The 26,272-nt window shown below is 37.5% G+C and overlaps 1 protein-coding gene across 4 annotated transcripts in view; it reads left to right on the top strand.

Moving 5' to 3' along the window:
* The first annotated feature begins 4,893 nt into the window (after positions 1–4,893).
* The window catches only part of CWC22 (CWC22 spliceosome associated protein homolog), a 76,495-nt gene continuing 55,116 nt past the window's right edge, over positions 4,894–26,272 (top strand). For 2 of the 4 annotated variants that reach the window (XM_046019607.1, XM_046019608.1), the window contains exons 1-3: positions 6,039–6,134; positions 19,331–19,465; positions 24,434–24,501. In XM_046019607.1, the coding sequence (XP_045875563.1) occupies positions 19,439–19,465; positions 24,434–24,501 (95 nt within the window). In that variant the 5' untranslated portion in view covers positions 6,039–6,134; positions 19,331–19,438. Of the gene's footprint in view, positions 4,924–6,038; positions 6,135–19,330; positions 19,466–24,433; positions 24,502–26,272 lie in introns of those variants that run through there. The other 2 variants (XM_046019606.1, XM_046019605.1) reach the window with 2 other exon arrangements.

Genomic DNA, 26,272 nt, shown 5'->3' with positions numbered 1-26,272 from the left:
CGAACCATAAGAGACTATGGACTCTGAAAAACAACCTGAGGGTTTTGAAGGGTCAGGGGTGGGAGGTTGGGGCAACCTGAGGGTTTTGAAGGGTCAGGGGTGGGAGGTTGGGGGAACAGGTGGTGGGTAATGGGGAGGGCACGTTTTGCATGGAGCACTGGGTGTTGTGCAAAAAGAATGAATACTGTTACGCTGAAAAAATAAATAAAATGAGAAAAAAAAAAAAAGATATCAAGGATGCAAGAACAGTAGCTCCCATCACACCTTCACTTAATTTGATACTCTGGCCTGTAAAAACCAGGTAAATTAGTAGAATGATTGTTGACTCCTGGAAGTTAAGCAAAGTAGCAACCCCAACTGCAGCTGCCACGCTGAGCTAACTATGATTTTTAAAGCAGGATAATATGGCCTCAGGTACACAGACACCAATTTGGATAATGGATTCTTTTCTATGGCAATCAATAACTACAATCAGAAATATTAATATACAAATGCAATAAACAGGCAATAATATGCATTGACAGTTTAGCCCTGGGGCTATATTAACTCTTCTTTCTCTCTCATAATATAGTCCAAAGGGATGTGGATCACCTGAAAATCCCGTGGGGTATCATAATGATCCATTACATCAATGACATCATGCTGATTAAACAGGCTAAGCAAGAGGTGGCTAGCGTGCTGGAGGTTCATGCTCCAAAAAGTAGGAAGTTAAACTTATGAAGAATCAGGGATCTGTCCCTTCATCAAAGGGTTTAAATGCCCAGGGTTCTGAGGAGTGCTAGAACATCCCCTTCTAAGTAAAACACAAATTGTTGCCTCTTATATCCCCTACAAGAAAGAAAAAAGCACAGTGCCTAAGAGACTGCTTTGAGTTCTGTAAGCAACATACTCCACATCTAGGAATATTTTGGGGGCCTTTATGCCAAGTGACATAAAAACCTGCCAGCTTTACAACCTGGCAAAAGAGCTCTACAGCAGGTCTGAAGCGGTGCCACAAGCGGCCTTGACACTTGTGGTGTAGGATCTGGCACATTCTAGGGTGTTAAGAGTTGCCACTTTTAGAAAAAGACCCATTGTGGAGTTTATAGAAATCATAGTAGGAGAATCACAGTTCAGGAGCCCAGAGTTCTTTTAAAAATTAGATCTTGGCATCCTACTGGAAAGAAAACAAAAAGGGAATGTTTGACCATGGGACACTAAATGATACAAAATGAAATTGGTGTTGTTGAACCCATCATGTCATAAATTCTGGAAGGCCCCGCCATCATTCATCATAAGATGAAAATATTCTATTTGGGATGGAGTGCAAAGACGATGAGAAGTCACAAACAATTCACATCAACAGACAGTCCAGACCTTGATGTACCCTTCAGTTGCATCAACACCCCTCTCTCAGCTTGCACTGATGGCTATATGGGGTAGGGATGGTGTCTTGAACAACAAGCTGAGGAAAGAAAATGGCTGAGCTTAGCTTACAACTGAATTGGCTGAGTCTGTGGATGAAACCTGAAACTGGACAGCAGCTACAGCATAGCCTCACTCTCAAATTGCCTCAAAGACAGCAGTGGGACAAGCTTCAGGGGGTGCAACTGGTAATCCACTTTGTATGAGAAGGAAAAGTGGCTTGATGTCAGAGTATAAATAGATTAACAGGAAATGGCAAAAAGCTTGGCTGGCTGGTCAGAGGTCTGAAAAGAAAGAGATTTAAAAAATTGCAGACAAGGCAATCTTAAAGGGTTAGGTGTATGTGGATATGAGTATTGTTGTGGATCAAAAGTGTGAAGATATTTTGAACACATGTCAATATCCACAAGAAAGCATACATTATGGAATAAGCACTAAACAACCAAGTAAACAAAATTACTCATCTAGTTGTTAGCCTGTCTGTCTTTGTGGCCACTCCAGTGATGGCACAATGGACAACTGAGTGAAATGGTCATGGTGACAAAAATGGAGTCTATACATGGAGCCCATGAGCATGAAGCCCATTTACCATAGCTGACCTATCTACTGCCTCATTTGCACATTCTTCCAGCAAAAGAAAGCAATGTTGAGCTTCAATATGTCTTCACTCCTTTAGGAGATGAACTAGCCGTTCCATGGCAAGTTGACCACATTGGAAACTTTCATTCTGGAAGGGGCAGCAGTTCCAACCTATGGGAATAGATAAGCTATATTGGGTATGAGTTTGCACTTCATACCCACCAGTCTTTATCCAGCACCACTATTTGGGAACTTATACAATGCCGGATTAACAGACATGGAATACAATACAATATAGCATCCAACTAGGTAATCACTTCACAGTAAAGGTAGTGTAGGAGGGTGCCTGTGACCATGGGTCCCACTAGTTATATCACATGCTGCATTTTCCAGAAGTTGGAGGCCTAAGAACACTGCTGAGAGTAAAGTCCAAGTACCTAACAGGAGACAATACAAGGGAGAGGTGCTGTTCCCCAGCATGCAGGAGACTCTGATATGGATTAAAGTCCCCAGTAGGAACAATACGTGGGTCTACATGACAAGGGGTTAAAACGGGATTGGCCCCATTTACCATCATTCCCACTGACCCATTCCTGCAATTCTGCACTTTGTGGAATTAGAGGTCCTAGTCCCCAAAGATATTATATTCTTGTTAGAGGACACAGCAAGATGAAATAAGCTTCATCTGCTGCATGGGCACTCTGAACTTCCAGAGTTCAGAGACAAGTAGGCAAAAAGAGGATTCAACACCCTGGTAGGAGAAGCTAACACTGATCAGCAGGGGAATGTAGGTTTGATGTTACATGACATGAACAGGTAAGAAAATGTGTGGCACTCAGGTGATCCACTTGGGCATCTCTTAGTGCTACCTTGCCCAATAGCGACTATAAAGAGGCAAGTACAGCAACACCTGCATGAGAAGACAATTATTAATGGGGGCTCAAATTTCTCAGGAACTAGGGTTTCCACACCACCAGTTTAACTACTGAGACCAGCAAAACTGGTAGCTGAGAGGGAGAGGAATTTAGAATGAATAGTGGAAGAGAAAGGTTCAGCGGTGGCTCAAGGCTACCTGCAAAGATGGGGACCGTAGTTTGTTCTAACTTTTTTGAGTTTCTCTTCAGGAAGAGAGGCCACTGGAACCCCAGAGGAATTACTCTGTAAGTGTACATAGAGTGGATCTGAACGATGCAAGCGGTGGACTGCGACAGTTGAAAAGAGATACTCTGCTCAGATACCTTTTCAAGAAAAAACTCTGCTAGGAGTGTGGTTAGGTGACAGATTTCAATTGTTAACACTTCCAAGCACATCTCAGGTTTTGAATTGAGGCCACATTTTTCTTAAGGGGGCTCCAGCCAATGACTGAGCAAGAATGTGTTACGAGGGCTGAGCCATTTTATCATAGTGTAGGACTCTTCATCTTTGCTCTGGAGTTACCTGTGCCCAATTCCATTTCCTCCCTTTTCCTTTTACCATCTGACATTCTGAACCCTATATCACAGTTTGCTTCCTGAAGCAAATTCTGAAAGGACAAACTTGTCTTTTCCAGCTCCATCTAACTCCCCTAGCTTCAACTCTAACTTTTTTATACCTATTGATAATTGTAGGGGTGGTATTGTGCTTTTTATTCAGATACAGATACAAATGTTTATCAGATTCATCTCCTGTGCCCTGTGTTGGTACAACTGAAATCTATTCACTTAAATATTTAAAAATACAAAAATGTGCTTTAACTATGGTGAAATATGTTAAATACGAAAAAGAATAGATAATACTGTTATGTAGTAGGAATTAAGTCACATACAACAAGTGTATCAACTAATTCAACTCTTGAAAGTATTCTATGGGGTAGGTACTAATTTTTTTCCCTACCTAACAGAAAATGGGCACACAGTGTTGCCCAAGAAAAATCATCCAGGATTATCTCAATAGAAAGAGTTAAACATAAGTAGGCCCGCTCCAGTGACTTTATCTGTAATCACTATATTCTTCTGCCTCAAAGAAAGGGTCAGCCGAGTTAAGTTCTCTAAAATTCTAATAGAGAAATGTTCGGAGAAACCAGGCCTGATGTATAGAAGGTTGAGTAACATAAAGATACAGTAGCTATAAGAAAAGATAATTTTTAAAACAGTAAGAAATAGTTGAGCTTTGATTTTGTTACTACTGTAAAGACTAAAAACTATTTCACTGATTACCACTTCTCTGCACCGTCTGCTATTTCCAAGTTGGCCAGCCAGTCTCCTTACCCTCAGGATGTCTTGCCAGCTGGTATCTTAAACTCAAACGAGGCATCATCCTCTCTACAAAATTAGCTTCTCCTCATTACTTCACTTTGTGGTCCAATATTCTCCCATTCCCGTAGGCTTGAAATCTTGGAACGTTAAAGACAGTTAACGCTTCTGACATTTTCCCTTATATTGATTCTTTATATAACTACTGAAAAGAGTCTGAAAAAGGTGTCTGCTCTTAAGATTATCACGGGAAAGTGACTAGAAAGGTCTATTTTTTGCCAGCTGTAGAGAAGTAGCTTTAGAGTAAATTCTGCCAGAACCTCATCACTATCGGTCTTCAGACGAGCCGCCCGGATGTCCCCGGCTCCTACCAAGAACTACAATTCCCCCCGTACATTGCGACCTTCACAGCCGGAAAAATAGTACAATTGTGACGTCATTTCCGCCCTGCCAGGCGGCGAATGCCGGACTTTGTAGTTTGAGTTAACTTCTCTTTTGTCGCCGTCTTGAAAGAGAAAATTAAGGCCAGACCAGCTGCTCTAATTTGGTATTACGAAAGGACATTTAAAGTAAGTTAATAGGATAACGTTTTAAAGTGAATTTAGCGTCAGGTTTTTAATGTATTTCACGTACCGCCTTCCTCGTACTGCCGGGCCGGGAAGGGGAAGTGACGTGATTCCGGTGTAATGGCGGCGAGGTGTAGCTCCAGGTAATTACCGAACTCTAGACTCGCCTCAGGCAGCCAACCCAAGTGGGGTTGGCGAGTTGCCGGTACGGGTGGGAATTTAAAGGGGACCAGGAGAGGGTGCCGCCTGGCTGGGACCGCCGTCGGCAGCGCCAGGGTATGCGTGGCTTTCCTCTAGGCGCCCCGGGCCCGCGAGGCCGAGGTGTGAGAGCCGGTCGGGCGGAGGAGTCTGAGCGGGTGGGAAGTGCGAGCGTGAGCTCTGTCCCTGACTGCGCGGACGAACCTAGCTCCCTAGTGAGGTTCCTGGAGCTGTCTCTCCGCGGTGTCTTTGTTGCGGAAGTCTAGCGCTTTGCTGCTGGGCCTCTTGTCTTGTCGGCGCGGATTACTTAGAGATTGTCCAGTCGTTTGGACTTCCCAAGGCCCCTTTTTTAGTGTCCGGGCTCCAGGCCGTGGGAGTGGGATTAATGAACTGTAGTTAATTAGAAAGTAGCGGAAGTTCCGCTCTTATGCCCCTTTCTAGCGTAATATACCTGTGACAGCTTCTTTAGAATTTCATTGGTCGTTTCTTTTCCATTCATTTGCCCCATGAAGTTGCTTTCTAGTATTTAGTCCTGGGGCTCTTCGTTCCTTTTTAAATGAGCTCTTTGCCTTCTTTTATCCTTCCATAAATTGATTTATTTCCAATAAGGTGATACTCCCCAAGTTGGGTCTTAAGTGTGTCCAAGCCATCGAGCTTCGTATCCTACTATACACTTGTACATGTCGGTAATAGTTCATTTCGCTGAGTCTAACTGCAGTAACCACTTTACTTATTTTGACTTAATCCTCACAACGACTTTTTGAGATTGAGAAGGAAAAACTTTGAGAAAGAATATTCCGGATGCAAGAAATAAGTGGTGATTGAAAGCATAGTAAGAGTTCCCTTTACATTTTTAGGTGTCCCACAGACTGGCAATAGCCGATAGAAAAACAAGCAGATTTGGCCTTCAGAAAACTAGTTAACCTACCTCCTCCTTCTCGTATTTAAGCTTGGTTTAGGATTGCCTGTGAACTTGGGAGTTAACCTCAATTATGGTCCTACTGTGGAAAAGCGAATTTAGAATTGACATTGAAAATGTGACTTCGTTCGCAGAAGTGTTGTGACAAGCATCATCTGTAGGAGGAGACCTACTTGTGTTGATGCTGGATGATGGACTAGGAAGCCAAGACTCCAGTCTTGATTCAGCCCTTACTAGGTCTGTCACTTGGGGCACCTTACCTAACATCTCTAGTCTCAGCTTCTTCATCTGAAAAATGTGAATGATAATAATATCTAACTTAGTGAAGTTGTTTTGAGGATAAAGGAAGATGATGTGTATAAGGCACTGTGCACAGTGCCTGACATAATGTAGCTATTATTGTTACTACTGTGATATAGTTGATGAGTTCTCTTGCCTCAGTTTTTGTCCTTTGGTTTTGAATGTTGCCCTTCCACTTTTAAGTGCCCATGCTGCTTTCATGGAGTATTTCCCACCTCATTTGGCTGGGGTCTGGTTAACTGTTCTCCGTGATGATTGTACATTGCCAGGTGGTATACATTAACTTGTTTTACCTGACACTATCTAAGAGCGCACACATTTATAATATTTGTGCCCTAACTTATACATTATCTCCTGTTTGTTACTCACTTGTATCTAGAGACTGAATTTTGTACTACCTGATATGTCCCTAACTTGGTGTAAGTTATGGCTGGCCTAGAGCTAGTTTAAGAAAGAGGTGGTTATTTGCAATATGCTAATCCTACTGATGACTCTGTGGGCTTCCTTATTGCATTTCTCTACCATCTAAACTTTGAAAATTTTAGCATGGGAAGGTGATAAAACAAAAAGGCCTCTGGCATGTTAGTTTCAGCAAATTTCTGGACTTACTAAATATGTAGCCTAAATATTTTATCCGTGTATACATTTCCCAAGTGGACATTGGAAGAGATAATTCATTGCCTACAAGAAAGTGCAAATTTTCAAAGCATTTTCTTCAAAAATAATACATCAGGAGAGGAAGTGATGGATTAAAGCAAGCCTTTGCTATTTGTAGCCAAGTTAGTAAGTCTTTTCCCAGAGAACAGATACCAAAAAGATAGCATAAGCTAGCTCAGTCTGGAGACATTAGGGCTCCTGTGATTATAGAAGCTAATGGGAGCAAAATTATACAAAGAACCCAAATGTCCACTGAGTGATGAATGGATAAAGAGGATGTATTATATATATTATATTGTGGTATATATATTACTCAGCCATCAAAAGGAATGAAACTTGGCATTTGCAATAACATGGGTGGAGCTAGAGTGCATTATACTAAGCAAAATAAGTCAGAGAGGGACACCTGGGTGGCTCAGTCAGTTAAGCCTGTGCCTTCAGCTCAGGTCATGTCCCACCTTGAGTTCCTTGCTCAGCAGGGAGCTTGCTTCTCCCTCTGCCTCTCCCCACTGCTCCTGCTCTCTCCCTCTCTCTCTCTCTCTCTCTCACAAATAAATAAATAAAATCTTAAAAAAAAAGACAAATACCATATGATTTCACTCATATATAGTATTTAAGAAACAAAACAGGAACATAGGGAAAGGAAGGTAAAATTATATAAGACAAAAACAGAGAGGGAAGCATAGTTAAGAGACTCTTAACTATAGGAAAAAACTGAGGGTTGCTAGAGGGGAGGTGGGCAGGGTAATGGGCCAAATAGGTGATGGGCATTAAGGAGGACACTTGTAATGAGCACTGGGTGTTATATGTAAGTGATAAATCACTGAATTCTACTTTTGAAATAAATACTACACTGTATGGTAACTAACTTGAATTTAAATTAAAAACTTGGAAGATAAAAAATAAAATAAAACTCATCTTGAGGGAGAAATGAAGGAGGAAGAAACTCAGTGAAGATTCATATTTTTCTTAACTTTGGGCCTAATTCAAATGAATCAGGATAGACAGAGTTCAGCTCTTCCAGGTGAAAAGTCACCCTGTGACTCCTTCCCTCAATTATTTTATCAAGACAGTTTTATTCTAGATTTGGTGACAGTTGCCTCAGTCATGAAATGTAGTACTTTGTATCTGGGGGCTACTTCATAAATTTCTCAGTGGAGGCCACCACTTCCAGGTTTTCTTTAAAAACTTAGATTGTGGTTGACTAAATGGCCCTTTAATTAATAATCAGGCCACTTTCAAAGCTGTGCTGTGAGTGTTAGCAGAATATCAGCCCATATACTTACTTAGGCAAACAGAGGAACATATTTTTGGGGACGAGGAATAAAGTGACATGAATGTTTGAAGGCATGAAGTATACTCAATTATAGACATGGTTTAGTAAGTTGAAGTAACCGTGCAGGGTCAGATTTCCTCTTGCAATGCCTTTAAAGGAACTGGTTTTGTTTTTGTTTTGTTTTGTTTTGTTTTCATCTCAATAGGGAAGTTTATTCAGGAAGCTCTCCAGGTTAACATGGAGTGAAGACACGGGACTTCAATATAGTGAAGACTATATTGATAATAGTGCTATCTTGATGCAGTTGATGACAAACATTTTGGGGGTTCCTAGAAATCAGGGTTGATAGGTGAGACAAGTCTGTTGTGGTATTCTTTGGTAAAGCATCTGTCAAAATATCATTATAGGGAGTTCTGTGTGGGAAGAAATAGGGATAATCATTAGAAGTCTACACGCCCTCCCCCCATATTTAATTTTAGAATTGGAACCTATTAAGTGGCAAGCACAGTCCTAGGTTCTTGATACACAGTAGTGACCGAGAACCTCAGAATCCAGGGATCTCATACAATGTCTTTTCATGCTTTAGCTTTTTGAATCTCATGTTCCATCTCATTTCTGCTCAGTCTTATGTACTCTGCTCAAACAGCTGAGAATCCCCTAAACTCTTTTATATCTGGAGTCTTTAAACATGCTGATTTTTCCCCTTTCCATATGGGAAGTGACCTCCCCCCCCCCCATGCTCCTACTTGTTCTTCAGGTTTCAGCTTCTAGAACCACTTCTTTCTGTATGCCCTAGACCCACTTGGTTGCACTTCCTCTTTTCCAGAAGTACTGTGTCTATAACATTGCTACAGTACTTGGACTTTTCTTCTCTGCCCGAGGATAGGAACTTTCATCTCTCAGACATCAGTACCTTGTGTGCAGTGTAATGTATGTATCTCCTCACTATTCACAGACACTGCCTTTAATCTCTATTCTTGATTCCAAAGAATAGGGGATAAAGTAAAAAACTAGAAAGAAAAAGACCATGACCATACTGCTCTTTCTCTTAACCTTATATGTTCTTATTTTTTTCTATAAAGACTTTACTGTACAACTTCTCAAGGTAAGTGTCAGTTTTCACTCCGTCCTCATCGTTTTTGTAGTCCTGTTTACCTGTTTGTGTTGTACAAAGTTTCACAATTTTTATGACCTCACAGAGGAGTCTCTTCTGCACAAACTCGAACTTTAACACAAGATGAACAAGGAAGCATTCAGTGGCTAAAAAGAAACACTAGAGCTATTTCTTGACTACAAGTCTGTTCCTTTACTATTAAGTGGTGAGGGTTACAGTATAGATTTGAAATTTGAGGTTTTGTCTCTTTTTTGTATTGCTGAAAATTGATGTAAACTTAGTTTAATCACTAGACCGAGAAAACCCAGAATGATAATATTTGTTCGGTGAATGAAGATGCTGGAGTTAGTGAGGAAAGTTAAATCCTGTTGCCATGCAGTTGAATTGTAAACCAAGGGGTATATGGGCAAGATGAGGTGGGCTTTGGAGAATATAAATACAAGTGATTGAGTATAAATACAAGTGATTGCACTCTGTAGGTGCAGAGAGCTCCCTTAGGATTTGTTTTTATTCTGTAATTAGAGGAGTGCTGCTGAACAATAATTATATGTAGGAATAGATTGTTGATAATTGGTCCATTGAGCAGAATTTCCATTTAAAAGCTTAAAAGGTAACTTGAAAAGCATGAAATAATATTGAATATATTGTGGTGGAATGTGCTTTTAATTTAAGGACAAAGTTTCCCTGTGGGCAGCTTTGCAGATATTTAAGGGAAACTTTTGTCCTGTATGGGTGAAATATAATGGAAATGGACAAGTTCGATGTATACATAAATAATAATATTTTAGAAGCAAGTTGGAAAAGTTCTAATAACCTAGACATAAAGAAGACCTTGTGAGAAATGTTACTAGAAAGGTTAAAAAAAAAATTGCCTTCCTCTGAAATGAGATTAAGGTTGTCTAATTATGGAACCATTTGAAACTGAGCCTTCCCCACATCTTCTGTATACAGTAGCAGAGAGAATGAGGAGGGGGAGTAGATTTGATTCTTTGTCCTATTTATAAACTTGAAGGTAGAAATACTAAGATTTGGTACTAATTGGGAGGAAAGAAAAGAAAATTGTCACTTAGCTGGCTTTGTAGGTAGTATCTTAGAGGAAGAGAGGTGGTTTGAGGAGAAGAGGAAATGATGATTACCAAAACTTCTCTAGTTCTGAGGGCCTTTGGGGCATCCACATGGATTGATTTTTTTTTTTTTCTATAGACATTTGGACGTAAATGTTTGGAACTCTGTATAGAAGATGAGGCGAAAGTAAAAGTCATTCTTGTAAATGTTAGTTGAAAGTATGAGGGTGGAGATAGTCTTCCAGACACAATATGGGAAAGAAAATATAAAGACTATTCATTTGTTCATTTAACAAATATAGATTGAGGGCTTTCTCTATTAGGAAAATGGAAATGAACTAAACAGTCAAAATGTATAAATAAAGATTAAACTCTACAGGATAGTAAATGTTAGAGGGGTAGACAGGAGAAGAGAGACAAGGAAAACCAGATAAATGTGGTCTTCTCAAGAAGAGAGATTTAGCAGTACCAGTTGCTAGACCAGTGTCAGGTGAAAGAAGGAAGTGACCCCTGGATTTAGCAACGGGGAAGTCATTGTGTAACTTTAATAAGTACTATGGAGTAGTGGGAGTATAAAAGCAAACTGTGGAGTCTAAGAGGGGTTAATGGAAGATTAAGAATTATAGGCATCAAATGTAGACTCATCTGTCAAAATAAGTATTAATAAAAATTTGACTCTGTAGGAAAAGAGAAAGAATGGAACTTGAGAGGGAACAGGATAAAGGAAATTTGCCCCATAGATGTCATAATTTAGATTTAAATGAATCGGTAAAGAAGTTCAGTATTTAGAATTTTTCTTGAAAACCAACTAAATTGGAAAATAAAGAAAAAGCCAATAGAAATTTTGAAACAAAAGAAATTGACAAATTCCTGTTCTTAAAGAACCTACATTCTGGTGAAAGGAGCACATTAGAGAATCTTCGTATGTACCAACAAAAGAATTTTTTTTAATTAAGTAGCATGCTGAAATGGTCATATCACTTTTCAATTTATTTGGTTAAGTACAGACCATTTTGTGCCAACTTCATGATACTGGGAAATGAATGAAGGATAACTCCTCATTTTATAATGAATAATTTTTAGTATGGCTATTGGTATCACTGAGTTCATTAAAATGTTAAGAAATTCTATATTTCTCTACACAGAGTCAGAAACTAATCAAAGTCTTTCATATTTTGTCCATTCCTATATGAAGAAAAACAGTAATGCAGGTGCTGTCTGCACAACTTTCATCCCTGTACTTGAATATGGGAATCTTCAGTCATTCAAATGAGCACACCTGATTTATTCATTGACTAGGAAGCAAACAACAGAGTGTACAGGTCTCCCAATTCTTTATTTGGGAGCCAGAACTATTTTGACATTCAGAGTTTTTCAGATTTTAAAGAAATATAATGCACATATATTTATGAAATAATCACTCTTTTGGGATCCAGGGTAACTTACATCTTCTAATCAAACACATTAGTATTTCTGGGAAGAATCACCTTAAGTCTCAGGTTGGTACCAGATGAGCTTAAGAAAAATCTTTGGAAGTTGTGCTGACCACAGCATAATGTATAGAGTTGTTAAGTCTATATGTTGTACACCTGAAACTAATATAACATTGTGTGTCAACTATACTTCTATTTTAAAAAGGATAAAGAAAAATCTTTGTGTTTTCAGAGTTTTTCAGATTTTGTAATTGCAGGTAAGGGATTGTTACTTGTACCTGGTGACTTTTTCTCAAAATCATAGTAGTGTTTGGGGCTTTTATTTTCTTGAAATTGTAGAACTATGCTGAATCAAATCACAAAATCATTTTTCCTTATGTGACATATTATGGGGCATATTTCTCACTGATATGTGCACATTTTTAAAAATAGCAAGAAAAAACAGTAGGAAAGCTGTTTTCTTAAAAGATTTTTTTGTTCAATACAGATATGTAAAGGCCATAGCAAATGACCTTTACATACTATGACAAATCTTGTCATAGTTGTGACATATATAAGTTAAGAAGTGTGGCCAACCTGTTTTTCATATCCGTTGCCTGGGAAGGAAAATCGCCATGTGGAAGGGCCAGGGGCTTGGGTCCTATTTGGGGATTTTCTTGAGGATCCCATTACCACATCCCACCCCCACTCAGTTTTGCATTTAGAACATATTCAAACTAGTTTTTCTTTTGAATACTGTTTAATATTAGCATTTTCCCAGTTGAACAACTAAGTTGGGTTTGTTTGTTTTTTTAACTCTGTTACAGTGGTTGAAGTTTGCCAAGTGTGCTGCTATGTAGAATGCAGGAGAGCAAACTAAAGGGAATCTACTTTGTTGATCCCTTTTTAATTTTTGATAGTAAGTTACAGCAAGTTCCTTTAACATTGGTTGAGGACACCTAAGGGCCAATGGTAAGAGTACTCAACCGAAGTCATTGAGAAACCAGTGCATTTCAACCATTAGTTGAGTATGAATTTTTGAGATAATTGCAGAATTTGCAATTTCATGGTTTCCAGTTAACAGCCTAAAGTGCATCCTACAATTGTTATTAAATATTTTGCTTTCTGATGCTTGCTGAACTGATAGGAAAATTATTTCTAAACTTCATCTCCTTATTATAAAATACCCTCCTTGTTCAGGGGAGCAGGTGTGGTTTTGCTGAGTTGCTTACTTGTGACAGGAGAGAGAAATTTAATAATTCATCATAAAATCCACACAGTGATACTAGGAAGAGCAGTGAGAGCTATAAACTCTAGATAAATTGCTCTCATTGCTGGAATTTCCGATTAGTCTAAGTATCAAGCATGCACATGTTGAACTCTCAGAATTTCCCTATGGGCATATTCTGTATAAATCTGGACGATGATAGGACTTTATGCATTTTGTGTTAGAACTGTAGTAGCAGTCTACTTTATAATACTGTCAATTTCACAGTTATATTTTGGGACATGGAAATCTAACAGATTGTGTTTGATTGCCAGAAAATTACTTGCTGATGATGGGTGATGGGTAGAAAGGGAGAGACGATACACACTGATCAGAAAGAAAACTCACCAAGTTTAAATAAGTAAGGTAATTTGAAATAAAATACACAGAAGATTGCTGTGTATATATGTTTAGGTAAGTTGAGAAGAGAAGCCAGGTTTCAGAACCAAGGAAAATGTTAAATTTTGCACAATAGAGTTAAGTGAATTATTTGCTTAAAGAGTGAATTCTAGCTATGTTGATTAAACAAAGGGAATCTTTAAAATATTATTTTGCATGTTTAAAAAGAAGTAGGTTGAGCCTTATATTAATATCAATACCTTTGCTCTCTGGAACTTTGGACAATTAGATCAGTTTAGGATAGGAAAATTTTCTATATCTGTTTACATTGTGGAGTTTATCAATTTGGTATCAGTATATAAATGTTACCATTTTCTTTTTTTTAAAGATTTTATTTATTTATTTGACAGAGAGAGAGATCACAAGTAGGCAGAGCAGCAGGCAGAGAGGGGGAAGCAGGCTCCCTGCTGAGTAGAGAGACGGATGCGGGGCTTGATCCCCAGACCCCGGGATCATGACCTGAGCCGAAGGCAGAGGCTTTAACCCACCGAGCCACCCAGGTGCCCCATTGTTACCATTTTCATTGGGTTGCAATATCAGATGGTTTTGGCATCAGGAAAACCTTTTGGATTTTAGCCGCTGCCATTTACTAGCTATAATGGACTTGGACACATTGTTTTAAATCTTCCAACCTCAGTTCTCCCATTGAAAAATGAGGTTAAGGGGTTAAAGCCTCTGCCTTCAGCTCGGGTCATGATCTCGGGGGTCCTGGGATCGAGCCCCACATGGGGCTCTCTGCTCAGCGGGGAGCCTGCTTCCCCTCTCTCTCTCTGCCTATCTCTCTGCCTACTTGTGATCTCTGTCAATAAATAAAATCTTAAAAAAAAAGACGTTAAAAAATAAAAAAGCAAGGTAATTATGAAGATTGAGGAAGAAGATACAAATGAAATGCTTAGTGTTGTATCTTTGTGGCTGCAGTAGTTTATCATTCTTTATTGTTGCTGTTATTATCTTAATTTAAATTATACATTTCAGAATTCTAAAATGGGAAGTATATGTACTTAATTGGTTAATCTCCGGATATCTCAGGAATCTTATTGTAATGTGCTCTATAGTGTCAATGGTAAATTAGTTTGTTGAAGAGCTACTGTGTACATTGACAGCTCTCCTATTGGCTGGTTTTGAACAGTAATGGTTAGCCTGCATTCACCAGTGCACATCAGCTTTGGGACACCAACCATTTTATTATTTTTAATTGACTTTTGTATCAATGGAACACGTTTATATAGTTAAGGAAAACACTTAAAAATTTTTTTAAATTTATTTATATTAGAGAGCCCCCATGCGTGAGAGTGGAGGAGGGGCAGAGAGAGAGAATCTTTAAGCCAGACACCCCCTGAGCATGGAGCCTGATGTGGGGCTTCATCTTACAACCCATGAGATCAAACCTGAGCCAAAACCAAGAGCCAGATGTTTAATTGACTGAGCTATCCAGGTGCTCCAGAAAATACTTTTTAAAAGTTTGCGTATTATTGGCTTTAGAGTTGAAGGTATCTCCATTATCAACTTGGGCACAGTATTTAGGTAGCAGGTGATTTTAAAATTAGTCTTATTTCAGGTACATACTAAGATAAGTCCTCACGAATAGAAAATATGTAATAAGGATTTAAATAATGCCAAGAGTCCATATCCCACCCTATCTTTTCTTCCCCAAAAAACCATGATGTGAATGTGCTAATAATTTCAGCAGGTTCACAATGGAATTGGATTAGAAAATGTTATCTTCCAATATTTCATCCTTTATGCAGAAATACACTTCTGGACCCAAAAAGTCCTGGAAATCAGTCACGGGTGATGTGTGGTGGTGATCATAGCAGCAGTTTCCATCAGGTTATTTCCTGTAAATAGTGAACAGTACTGAGTAGAGTCTTTCACACAGATTTCTTTTGATGTTCCTTCTGCATAATTCAATTCTTAATGTTAGTTTATAGAAGGAGTATTTAGGTGATTGTAGGGAAACAGAAACTCTGTGGACAATAAGTGACTGATTAATTTGTCTGATAATATTAGGATATAAGAGAGTGGAATCCTCCATGGAGGTAAAATATAGTATCAATCTTATAAGGACTTAGCACTGATTATCTTGGACATAAGAAAAAATTAAGGACACTGACAATTCTCTAGGCTTTTAATTTGTCTATATAGTATATTCCAGATCTCACTGATTGATAAGTATATTTAAACCTATAGGCAAAAAATTTTTACAGGAATTATTTCAGTCCTATATAAGTAATGATTTGAAACTTGCATGCGCACAAAAAAAAACAAAAAAAACCCCAAAAACAAAAAAACCTGACAAGCCACTTGGCTTGAGCGGGCTTAATTAAGCTTTGCTTATCAATATAGATTTACTTTTTATAACTAGAATATCAGCTCCATGTAGGGAGGGGATTTTGTTATGGTTGTTCACTACTGTCTACCCCATATCTAGGAGTTGCCTGGCAAAATAATAGAAGCGTAGTAAATATTACTTGTTGATGAGTGTATATATAAATAATACTGGTTGATAAACTTGATAAGGATTTGTTAGACATGATATGTTGATTGTGCTGGTAGGGGTAAAAAAAAATAACCATTACCTTTTAGGCAAGAGTTAATTGAATAAAATTTTAAATTTTATGGCCCTGTACATTCATAGCCATAAAAACGGGACCTTTGAAGAAAGTCATGTAAAAAAAGAAGAGTCCTGTGATTTGTATATTTTGGTACAAAGTCATCTTGTTGTGGCACATGGGACCTAAAACCCATCCCGGACAACGTCTGTGCCTTTGGGGTTGCCTTCACCTGAGAGGAGGGAGAACTAGCTTCTGTTTGTTAGACATGTTTGTTTATTAGTATTTCATATAATTAGCAGCTAGATTTAGGTCTGCCATCCTTTTTTTATTTGTCCCTTCTGTTTTTTGTTCCTTCTATCCTGTCCTTTGAAATTATTTAAATATTTTTTAAATTCCATTTAAATTTATCTACAGAATTTTTTACATTACTTTTTTAGTCATTGCTCTAGGAAACACAATATGTATCCTTAACTTCCCACAAGTGTCTTAGAGTTGATATTATCACTTCACAAAAAATTTAGAAACTTTAGATCATGTAGGCCTATTTTACCTTGTCCTCCTATATGCTACATATCATGTATACTCCCATCTACATACACTGAAACCCCTCAAGATATTAATTTTTGCTTTAAAAAGACAACCATATATATATTTTTCATTTTATTTCTTTGACAGAGAGAGATCACAAGTAGACAGAGAGGCAGGCAGAGAGGGTGGGGAAGCAGGCTCCAGCTGAGCAGAGAGCCCAATGCGGGGCTCGATCCCAGGATCCTGGGATCATAACCTGAGCTGCAGGCAGAGGCTCAACCCACTGAGCCACCCAGGTGCCCCGAGACCACCATATTTTAAGTGAAGGAAAAAGACTTTTATGCTTCCTGAGAAAGTTACCATTTCTTCATTCCTTTTTCAAGTCTCCAACTGGTATCTTTTACCTACAGCCTGAGAACTCTTGCATTTCTTGTAGTACAGGTCTGCTAATGATACATTCTCTGACTTTCTCTTAGTTTTCTTTTAATTAGTAAATGTCTATTTTCATTAAAATTTATTTTTGATGGAATTATAGGGTAACAAGTTTTTTATCTTCCAGCACTTTTAAGATTGTTTGTCTTCTGGTCTCCCTAGTTTCTGATGAGAAGTCAGCAGTAATTTGAATGGTTATTTCCTTGTATGTAATGCATTTTTGCCTCTCTTGCTGCTCTCAGGATTTTCTGTTTATCTTTGATTTTCAGCAGTTTGACTATTGACCATTATCTACGACCATGTCCATAGGGGTGGTTTTCTTTGTATTTTTTCCACCTAGGATTCCCTGAGCTTCATGAATCTGTAAATTTATGCACTTTGCCAAATATGGGAGAAATTCCCTATTTTTTGAAAAATTTTTTATTCCATTTTTCCTCTCTTTCCTTCTTGGACTTCAATTACACAGGTATTATGTCCTTTGATATTGTCCCACATGTCTCTGATATTGTTCATTAAATTTTTTTTGTCTCTCTGTTTTTAGGTTGGTTAATTTCTTTTGATTTTACTTTACATTCATTGACTTTTTCTTTTCTCCATTTTGCTTTAAGTATTTAACCAGTGAATTTTTCACTTCACGTGTTTTTCAGTTTTAGAAATTCAGTTTGGTTCTATTTTCTTTTTCTTTTTGTTTTCTTTTGCTTTGTTTTTGCTAAACTTTCTTATTTTTATTCCTTGCAAGTATGTTTTCCTTTGCACTTTTGAATAAGCTTTAAAAACCTTGTATGCCAATTCCAACATCTGGGTCATGTCAGTGTTGGTCTTTGTCTTTTTTTCTTAAGCTTAGACCACAGTTTTCTGATAAGTTATTTTTAATTGTATTCTGGGCATTGTTACTGTTACATTAAAACTTTAGATTCTGTTATATTCCTCTGAGGAGTGGTGACTTTAGGTAATTAACTTGATTAGTCTTAAATTCTAAGTTCTCTTAGGTGGTGTTCATATCACAGTTCACTTCTTTGATCCTTAGTAGTACTCTGTTTTGCACATGTGTTGATTTAGAGGTGGTCAGAGATTTGGGCACCTTGGGTTCCTCTCCTCTGGCTGTTTCCCTGCTGGGCATGCCCTAGGGGCGTGTTGGTCTTACTGCAGCTACAAATACAGAAGTGGTAATGTGCTTTAGATTGCAATTATCTTTTATAGATTGTTTGTAAATAATCTCATATATATTGCTTATAAGAACTTTGATGCCATGCTAACCACTGTAATAGAAATTTTTCTTAACCTAATGATTTGTGTACTTCCCTATCTGCATTAAATGATAGTAGCTCTATGTCACTTTATAGTGTCAAGATTATTTGTGTATGTGATCTAATGGAAAAAAATTTAATTGAGTACCTTTAGGCTAAGTTTCTAGTTACAGGTTCACCACTTACTGATAGTATAGCTTAGGACATTGAAGGGACTTACCCGACCTTCAGTATTTTTGTCTTTAAAAAGGAATTGAACTGGATGATCTATAATCCTTTCTGGCATTCAAATACAAACATTTCCTAGTTGTATTCAGTTATTTTGGTACTAGGGACAGTTCTTTCTGTATATTCTCTACCTCTTTTAATTCTCTTATTTTCTTCTATCTCATTTGATTTTTGTGATTTCATTACAAACCATAAACCATAAACCAAACCATAAACCACTTAGATATGCAATTACAATTAAGTACTCAAATGGCAGTTCTCTGTTAACATAAGTAGCAATTCAGCATTTTTCAAAAATTCCTAAAATATAATTATCAGATGGATACTGAAAAAATTTTTGTTTTAGCATTTAATGTTGATGACTAGGTTTATTCTGAGCCAAATAACTTAGTTCTCACACCTGCATGACTAAAGTCATGTGCCTTTGATAGATTATGTTAAAATTTAATTATTTTAATTTAACACCTTATATTTTTACTCAGCATATTTATTTTTGAGTGATCATTATAAGAACATTGGATAATTCATTCTTATTTTATATAGAAACGAGATATTTTATACTCCATATATATAGATTTTATCTTATATAATTATTCTGTTCACTTATTTTTTATGATGTGGGTTTAGGTGTCCCTCACTGAAAGCAATTTGAATAAAGTTATCTGACATCAATTATTAATTTTTGTTCCTCTCAGTCATTAGACTAAAATACCTTCTGGTGCTTAATAAGCCCTTATTATTTCTCTCTTATGTAGAGTCTTTTCTGTGATTGTGTTCTTTATACATTGGTATGCGAAACTGTTTAAGGAATTTTTGAATTTTTATTTAATTATTATATATCTTTGCATACTAATTAAGAAAAATGGTCAAATGTTCATTGTGTGTAAATAATAAGCTGTTATGTCACATAGATTTTATCACTGTTAACAAAGCTCTCTTTGGTATACCTTTCAGGTGACATTTGCAGACAAAAAAAATTAAACTGTCAAGGAATTCATACCATTTTATACCTGTTACTTGGAACAACTTAAGGAGTCTTATCAGATCTACTGGCAACAGAAAATGAAAAGTAGCGTGGCACAGATAAAAGTAAGTGTTTGAAATTTATAATGAAGAATATAAACTTGTACCTGTCCTTTTTTTTTTTTTATATTTTATTTATTTATTTATTTGACAGAGAGAGATTACAAGTAGATAGAGAGGCAGGCAGAGAGAGAGAGAGAGAGAGGGAAGCAGGCTCCCTGCTGAGCAGAGAGCCCGATGTGGGACTTGATCCCAGGACCCTGAGATCATGACCTGAGCCGAAGGCAGCGGCTTAACCCACTGAGCCACCCAGGTGCCCCTTGTACCTGTCCTTTAATCAAAAAATGCATTCATGGAATTAGGACATTAGAACCAGGCAGTAGAAAGGCATCATACACATATCTAATTTATACAATTTCAAGTGTAGCCGCATGGTCACATAGAAGCAGTAGTGTGCAAGAAGGCAAGTGAGAGAATGTGGAAGATGTATGATGTGTGTGTATCCATGTACATGTATGCATGTATGTGTATCATTGCCTCCACAAATCAAGAGAGTGCATGTGAGTGAGCACCTACAAAAGAATAATTAACAGGGCAGGGAATTCCACCATTCTTCTTAAAGATTATACTTCCCTGAATGAGCATGAAATGGAAGACAGGCATCTCCTTCCTTAGTTAATCATAGTTCCTGCATGTCTATCTACAGGGGAGACTCTTATTGCATTTCTAGTGCATAAACAAGCTCTTTATTCTGTGCTCTCTGTTAGACATTATACACTCATTTATTTAACAAATATTCACTGAATTCTTATGTCCTAGTGACTATTCTAAGCACTTTACATAAAACGGTGAACAAAACAGAAATCCATGGTCTCATGGAGTTTGTGTTCTAGTGTGGGAAGACAGAAAATAAATTATAAACTTAATCCATAAGTAAATGGTGTAGGATAGTGGTATTAAGAGCTAGACTTATACTACAGACAAAAGATATGGGGTAATGTTAATCATTAGCATTAGGGGTTGCAATTTTGGATAGGGAGGGCCCACTGAAAAGGTAGCCATTTGAGCAGACTCTTGAAGGATATGAGGAAGTTAGCCATGCAAATACTGGGAAAAGAGTATGCCAAGCAGGTGGAACAGCAAGTATAAAGACAGAGTCTAGTGTGGCTGAGACAAGTTACAAGAAAGGGAGAGAATAGTAGATGCAGTCAGAGCAGTAACAGGAACCAGTAACTCCGTCTACTCAGAACTGTTCCTTTGCCTGTCAGTGGACTTAGCAGGAGAGCAAACCATTCCACTTCTATTCAACTGCACAGATCTACAAGCAGACACATCACGCCTTGGATCTTGGAATCAGTAAAGGGGAAGGTGTATTTTTATTTAATTACAGATCTAGGCCCTGCTCCCTTCCTCTCTCCTCCACCAGTTCTGCACCCCTAAACCTCCTTCTTTAAAGAGAAACAATAAACTGAGCTTAGCAGGAGACACTAGGAACTAGCCCTGGTAGTTGTTTAATAAATGGAATTGATGGACTTACAGACTGGGGCAGGCTCTGCCGCCATCTTTGCTAAATTCTGTAGGGTATAAGGCTTGGTAGACACCCAGCCCATGCTTGCAGATCTCTTTTGGTGGGAGTTCACTATCTCAAGCTAGACCCATCTGTCAGTAGATACTTTCATATATTGTTCTGAAATCTGCCTCTTTGGGGCTTGTACTCATTGGTCCAATGGCACTTAAGCAGTTAATTAATTATGGACCTGGTAGGTGGTAGACTGTGCTGAAAGTTGGGGACACAAAGAAAGTGGAGAACTGGTGAGGAACTGGCTCTTGATTGAACCATGTTAGACGAGAGCACTCAGATTTAGCCCGATACCTTTTCCACAGAGGGAGATGTGTCTAGTCTTTTCAGACTCCTCTTCCTCTTCCTCTTACACTGTGCTGCTCCACCTTTACCTCCTGTGGTCCTGGTGGGTCCTCGGTGGCACCGTCCCATCCTAGGAGTGTGTATCTTCTTCATTCAGCATGCCCTCCAAGCTTAGTGGCTCAGCTGTGTCTGCCAGTTTGTAGCCTAGTCTGCCTCCTTTTCTCTATCCTGTTAGCCACAGGCAAGTCTGCTAGCTGGGTGGGGCCCATTTTTACCTCAGGTAAAGCTCACATCTTCCCCTCAATGTTCTCAGGACTCATTTGCTAGGTTCAGGATGGTTCAGCTGAGGGTTTTTGTTTTTCCACTGATCCTTAGCTGCCAAGAACCAAGTTTCCTACTTGTTTCAGCCCTTCCTCTTCTTGCTCTTAAAGACTGGTTCCTGAGCCTAGTGGTTGCTCAGAGGTCTGGACCCGGGCTCCCTGCTCCACTCACCTTCTCATACTGCTGTCTTTATATTGTTAGAGATTATAGGTAACCACATGGTATAAACATTTGTTTTGCTTAATGAACAATTTGGAGAATTTTTAAAGGTAATTTTGACAATATATTATTTTCAGTGCCTACTCTGATTTATAATCTGGACACTATGATTAAGAAAAGAGGAAAATTCAAGTTATATGAATCTCATCTCAAAATGGTATTTTACATAGTGAAATCCTGTTCATCTACCAAAGCCTAGTTCGAATCCCCCTCTACCCAGTCATTCCTCAGTATTCAGTTATTGTTCCCTACTCAGGATGTCCTGTTAGCACTTCTCCGTGTGCCAGTCACGTTAACTTAATCATATTTACAAAATCCTGATTCACGACTTCAATATTTTTGGTTTTCCCCCTTGCTTACAACAGATGTTGCGGAGATGTGTTAAAAATCATTAGCACAGAACTGAGGCCTTCTCCCTAATGTAATCAAAATAATTGCTGTGCCTTGTAAAAGAAAAAGTAGACTGCAGTTTTGTTCTCTCTCTTTCTCCCTTTCTTCTCTCCTTCCCTTCTTCCTTCTCTTCCTCCTCCTTTTCTTTTCTCTGTTGCTCTCTCAGGAACATATAATCTGATACATTTAATTGTGAAAATCTTTACAGCCATCTTTCCACTGTAACATCATAAATTCCTTGAGGGTTTTTCCTAATTTGTATCCTCCAGAGTGTCTACACAGGATGGGCCGTGTCTTACAATAAATGATCAGTAAATACCCTGTTTGGTGTTGCTATGGATCAGATGAGTCTTGTGTTCCATATTTGGTTTGGGATCTTGAAGTCAGGTTTTATAGAAAACTATGTCATACATGTTCAACAATTTTACCTCATTTTGTTGCTAAGTGAAATAATTTTTAAAACTTTGTTATATACATGAGAAACAGGATTTTAAGATGGTTGCATTCAGTATAAAATAGCATCCAAACTATGGCTATCGTAAATTACAAATTTGATCACATGCTTCTTACTTACTTACTAATAGATTAGTCTAGTTTGTATATACTATTAGAAAAATTCAATAGTTGGTGCGCCTGGGTGGCTCAGTGGGTTAAAGCCTCTGCCTTCGGCTCAGGTCATGATTCCAGGGTCCTGGGATCGAGCCCCGCATCCGGCTCTCTGCTCAGCAGGGAGCCTGCTTCCTCCTCTCTCTCTGCCTACTTGTGATTTCTGTCTGTCAAATAAATAAATAAATCTTTAAAAAAAAAAAAAGAAAAATTCAATAGTTGATGAGACTGTTTGGCAGTTTACTTGTGATAATGTTAGACTCAAACTGCTGTTAATTAGTTATAGTTAAGGTTAGTTAAAATGGTTTCAATCCTTAAAAAAAAAACTGGACAATATGAATGTTCATCAGTGATGGAAAAAATTTACCTATTTACAGAGGTAAATATTTTGCTTTTTAACTGTATTTGGATTTTTAAATTAGGATTTATTCTCCAACTGGATAGTTCATATCTCTATGTGACATTTCTCTTCAGTTTCATATTACAATGGAGTTATTTATTTGTATGTCTTGTTATTTTTCAAAGGATTTGGCATAGGATCTCTCTCTCACAAATCATGTTTTTGAAATCTGTAGAATCTAACATAGTGCCATACAGGTCAGACATTTGAACAGTGTTTCCTGAAAGTAAAAATGAATTTTCATAAATATATTAGAGTCAGTTTCTAGAACTAAAGTGGGTTTTTTTTTGTTTGTTTTTTTATAAACATATAATGTATTATTAGCCCCAGGGGTAAAGGTCTGTGAATCGCCTGGTTTACACACTTCACAGCACTCACCATAGCACATACCCTCCCCAATGTCCATAACCCCAACACCCTCTCCTTACCCCCTCCCCCTGACCCCCTCAGTTTGTTTTGTGAGATTAAGAGTCTCTTATGGTTTGTCTCCCTCCCGATCCCATCTTGTTCTAAAGTGGTTTTTATAAGCCAAAATAGATTCAGGGAGATAAGTGCAGTATTATAAGACTTTGATATAACCACAAGAGTGAACTCTTCTTGCTAGAAGACCTCTGGCCCTTAGTCATGTTTTTCACCAAGAAAAAACTTTGGTCTTGTTTTTCACCAAAAGGTGTTTATAAAAGTGATGTTCTGTATATTTAAAACAATATGAAGGAATAAAATATCAACTAAGTGGCATCAGAAATTTAAGAATTATTTTCTTCTACTTTGAATTTTTTTTATTAAAAAAAGTATGTTGTCCATAGTGAAAACATTATCTGCCACAGATACTCACCTTGGAGGGCCTAAAAATTTTGTCTTACATTCTGTTTAGATAACATGAATTATTCTTTTTTTAAGATTTTATTTATTTATTTGACAGATAGAGATCACAAGTAGGAAGAGAGGCAGGCAGAGAGAGAGAGAGGAGGAAGCAGGCTGCCTGCCAAGCAGAGAGCCCGATGCGGGACTCGATCCCAGGACCCTGGGATCATGACCTGAGCGAAAGGCAGAGGCTTTAACCCACTGAGCCACCCAGGCGCCCCATAACATGAATTATTCTTATGATTAAAAAAAAGTTTTGAAAAAATTTGTAAAGCACTACCAATTTTCTGAGATGCATATTTCATTTTCTGTGTGTTTTTAACTTAATTTTAAAAAATAACCCCTCCCCCTCGTTCTTTCTCTTTGAAAGCATTCTTCCGGTCATGACAGAAGGGAAAATTATAATTCCTATCAGAGGACCTCTTCTCCAGAAGACAGGTAAATAATTTTATGTGCTCCTGCAATTTAAATTTTTTGAATAAGTTTTAAAAAAAATATTTAGCTCTTAGGTTCTTCATTTTAGGTTGAACTATTTCTTTTAGATGGTTTTGCAGTATTACTTGAATAAGCTTAAGGACAAATCATTTTTGAATGGCTGTTCTAGGAGTTTCTAGTAGATAATTCTAGATTTTATCTAATTTTGGAGGTGAGAAAGAATAATTTCAGCATGCCCAATACTCCATATAAGTTTTATAAAATGAAATGAATCCTGAATGAAACACTGAATGAAAGTTTATAAAATGGAAAACTGAGTTGAAATCACCTTACTTTGAAGTGCTGCTTTTATTGTTACTACTATCCTTTACATAGCTCTTTATAGCTTTGAGAGTACTTTTATGTATGTATCATATCTTATAATTGTGTTAAGATGAAAGATCTGGAAATATTACTACTAATGTTCATCAGGCATTCATAGTAGTACTTCAGTTATTTCACTTAGTGAGCTATGATCATTAAATTTAATTTTTTTAATTTAAATTAAATTTTAACTTTAAATTTTAATAAATCATTAAAATAATTTATGAAGGTAGAAGCATCCTCTAAACTTCCTTCCAGTGGTTTTCATCTCTTCCTTACCCCATAAGTACTTTCTTCTTATTTCATTCCGTTGCCTCTAAAAACTTTTGTTTCATGGACATTGAATTAATTGTCATGGTTTGAAAGTACTTAGTACCTTTCATCAATCACCTACTTTCTGTTTTTAAAAGAAAAAAAACAGCTCTCTACATGCACAGAAAAACATGTATATCTATATGTTATATAAATTACTTATAGATGTATACAGTTGAGTCTTGAACAGCCTGGGGGTTAGGGGCATTAAGCCCCCCCCAGTTGAAAATCTATCTCTATAACTTTTAATTCCCCAAAAAACATAGCTACTAATATCCTGCTGTTGACCGGGAGCCTTATTGGTAACATAAACAGTCAACTAATATTTTGTATATGTTACATATATTATATACTCTATTCTTACAGTGAAGTAAGCTAGAGAAAAGAAAATGTTATTAATAAAATCATATGGAAGAGAAAAATACATTTGTAATACTGTGCTGTATTAGGAAAAATTCGGTAAACCCACGCAATTCAAACCCGCAACTATTCGAAAGGTTAGCTGTATATAAAATATGAATTAGTATATTTATTACTATGTGTGTGTATTATGTGTATATGTATTTAACTTCTCTTAAGGTTCACTGACTTTATTGATATTTAAAGTTCAAATGGCAGATCTTCTACTGTTATCCTTGTTTGCTAATAATTTCAATCCTTCTCACTGCTATTCAGTAAAACGGTTTGAAGAATAATAGCCCGTGTTCTTTGGATATCTCTTGGAATGAGTTAAACCAGTCTTTATGAAGGCCACTCAACGACATTGATCTCATTTGTTCATTGCTTTGATAAAGCATTTGCGGGGTGGTCTTTTTTCATGCCAACTGTATATGATATCCAGATATAGATCTTTTCCTTTAGACTGTGTGAATCAGGATGACAGGTTTGGTTATGTGAACTCCAATAGTTATTTTGTACACAAGCTGAAAGCTTTTATAATCAGGACTAAATGAATGATGTCAACAAAATAAGCTATTGAGAAGTTCGGTAAGACATTGTTCAGTCATAGAGTTGCTTCAGCATTATCAATATATGATTTTCATAGGTATCTTTAACATAGCTTTCATCTTATAACTTTGGTTTTCTTATTTTATGTGTT

The sequence above is a fragment of the Meles meles genome, chromosome 9, assembly GCF_922984935.1.
Source record: "Meles meles chromosome 9, mMelMel3.1 paternal haplotype, whole genome shotgun sequence".
In the NCBI taxonomy this organism is placed as follows: Eukaryota; Metazoa; Chordata; class Mammalia; order Carnivora; family Mustelidae; genus Meles; species Meles meles.
This window is presented reverse-complemented; position numbering and strand designations above follow the sequence as displayed.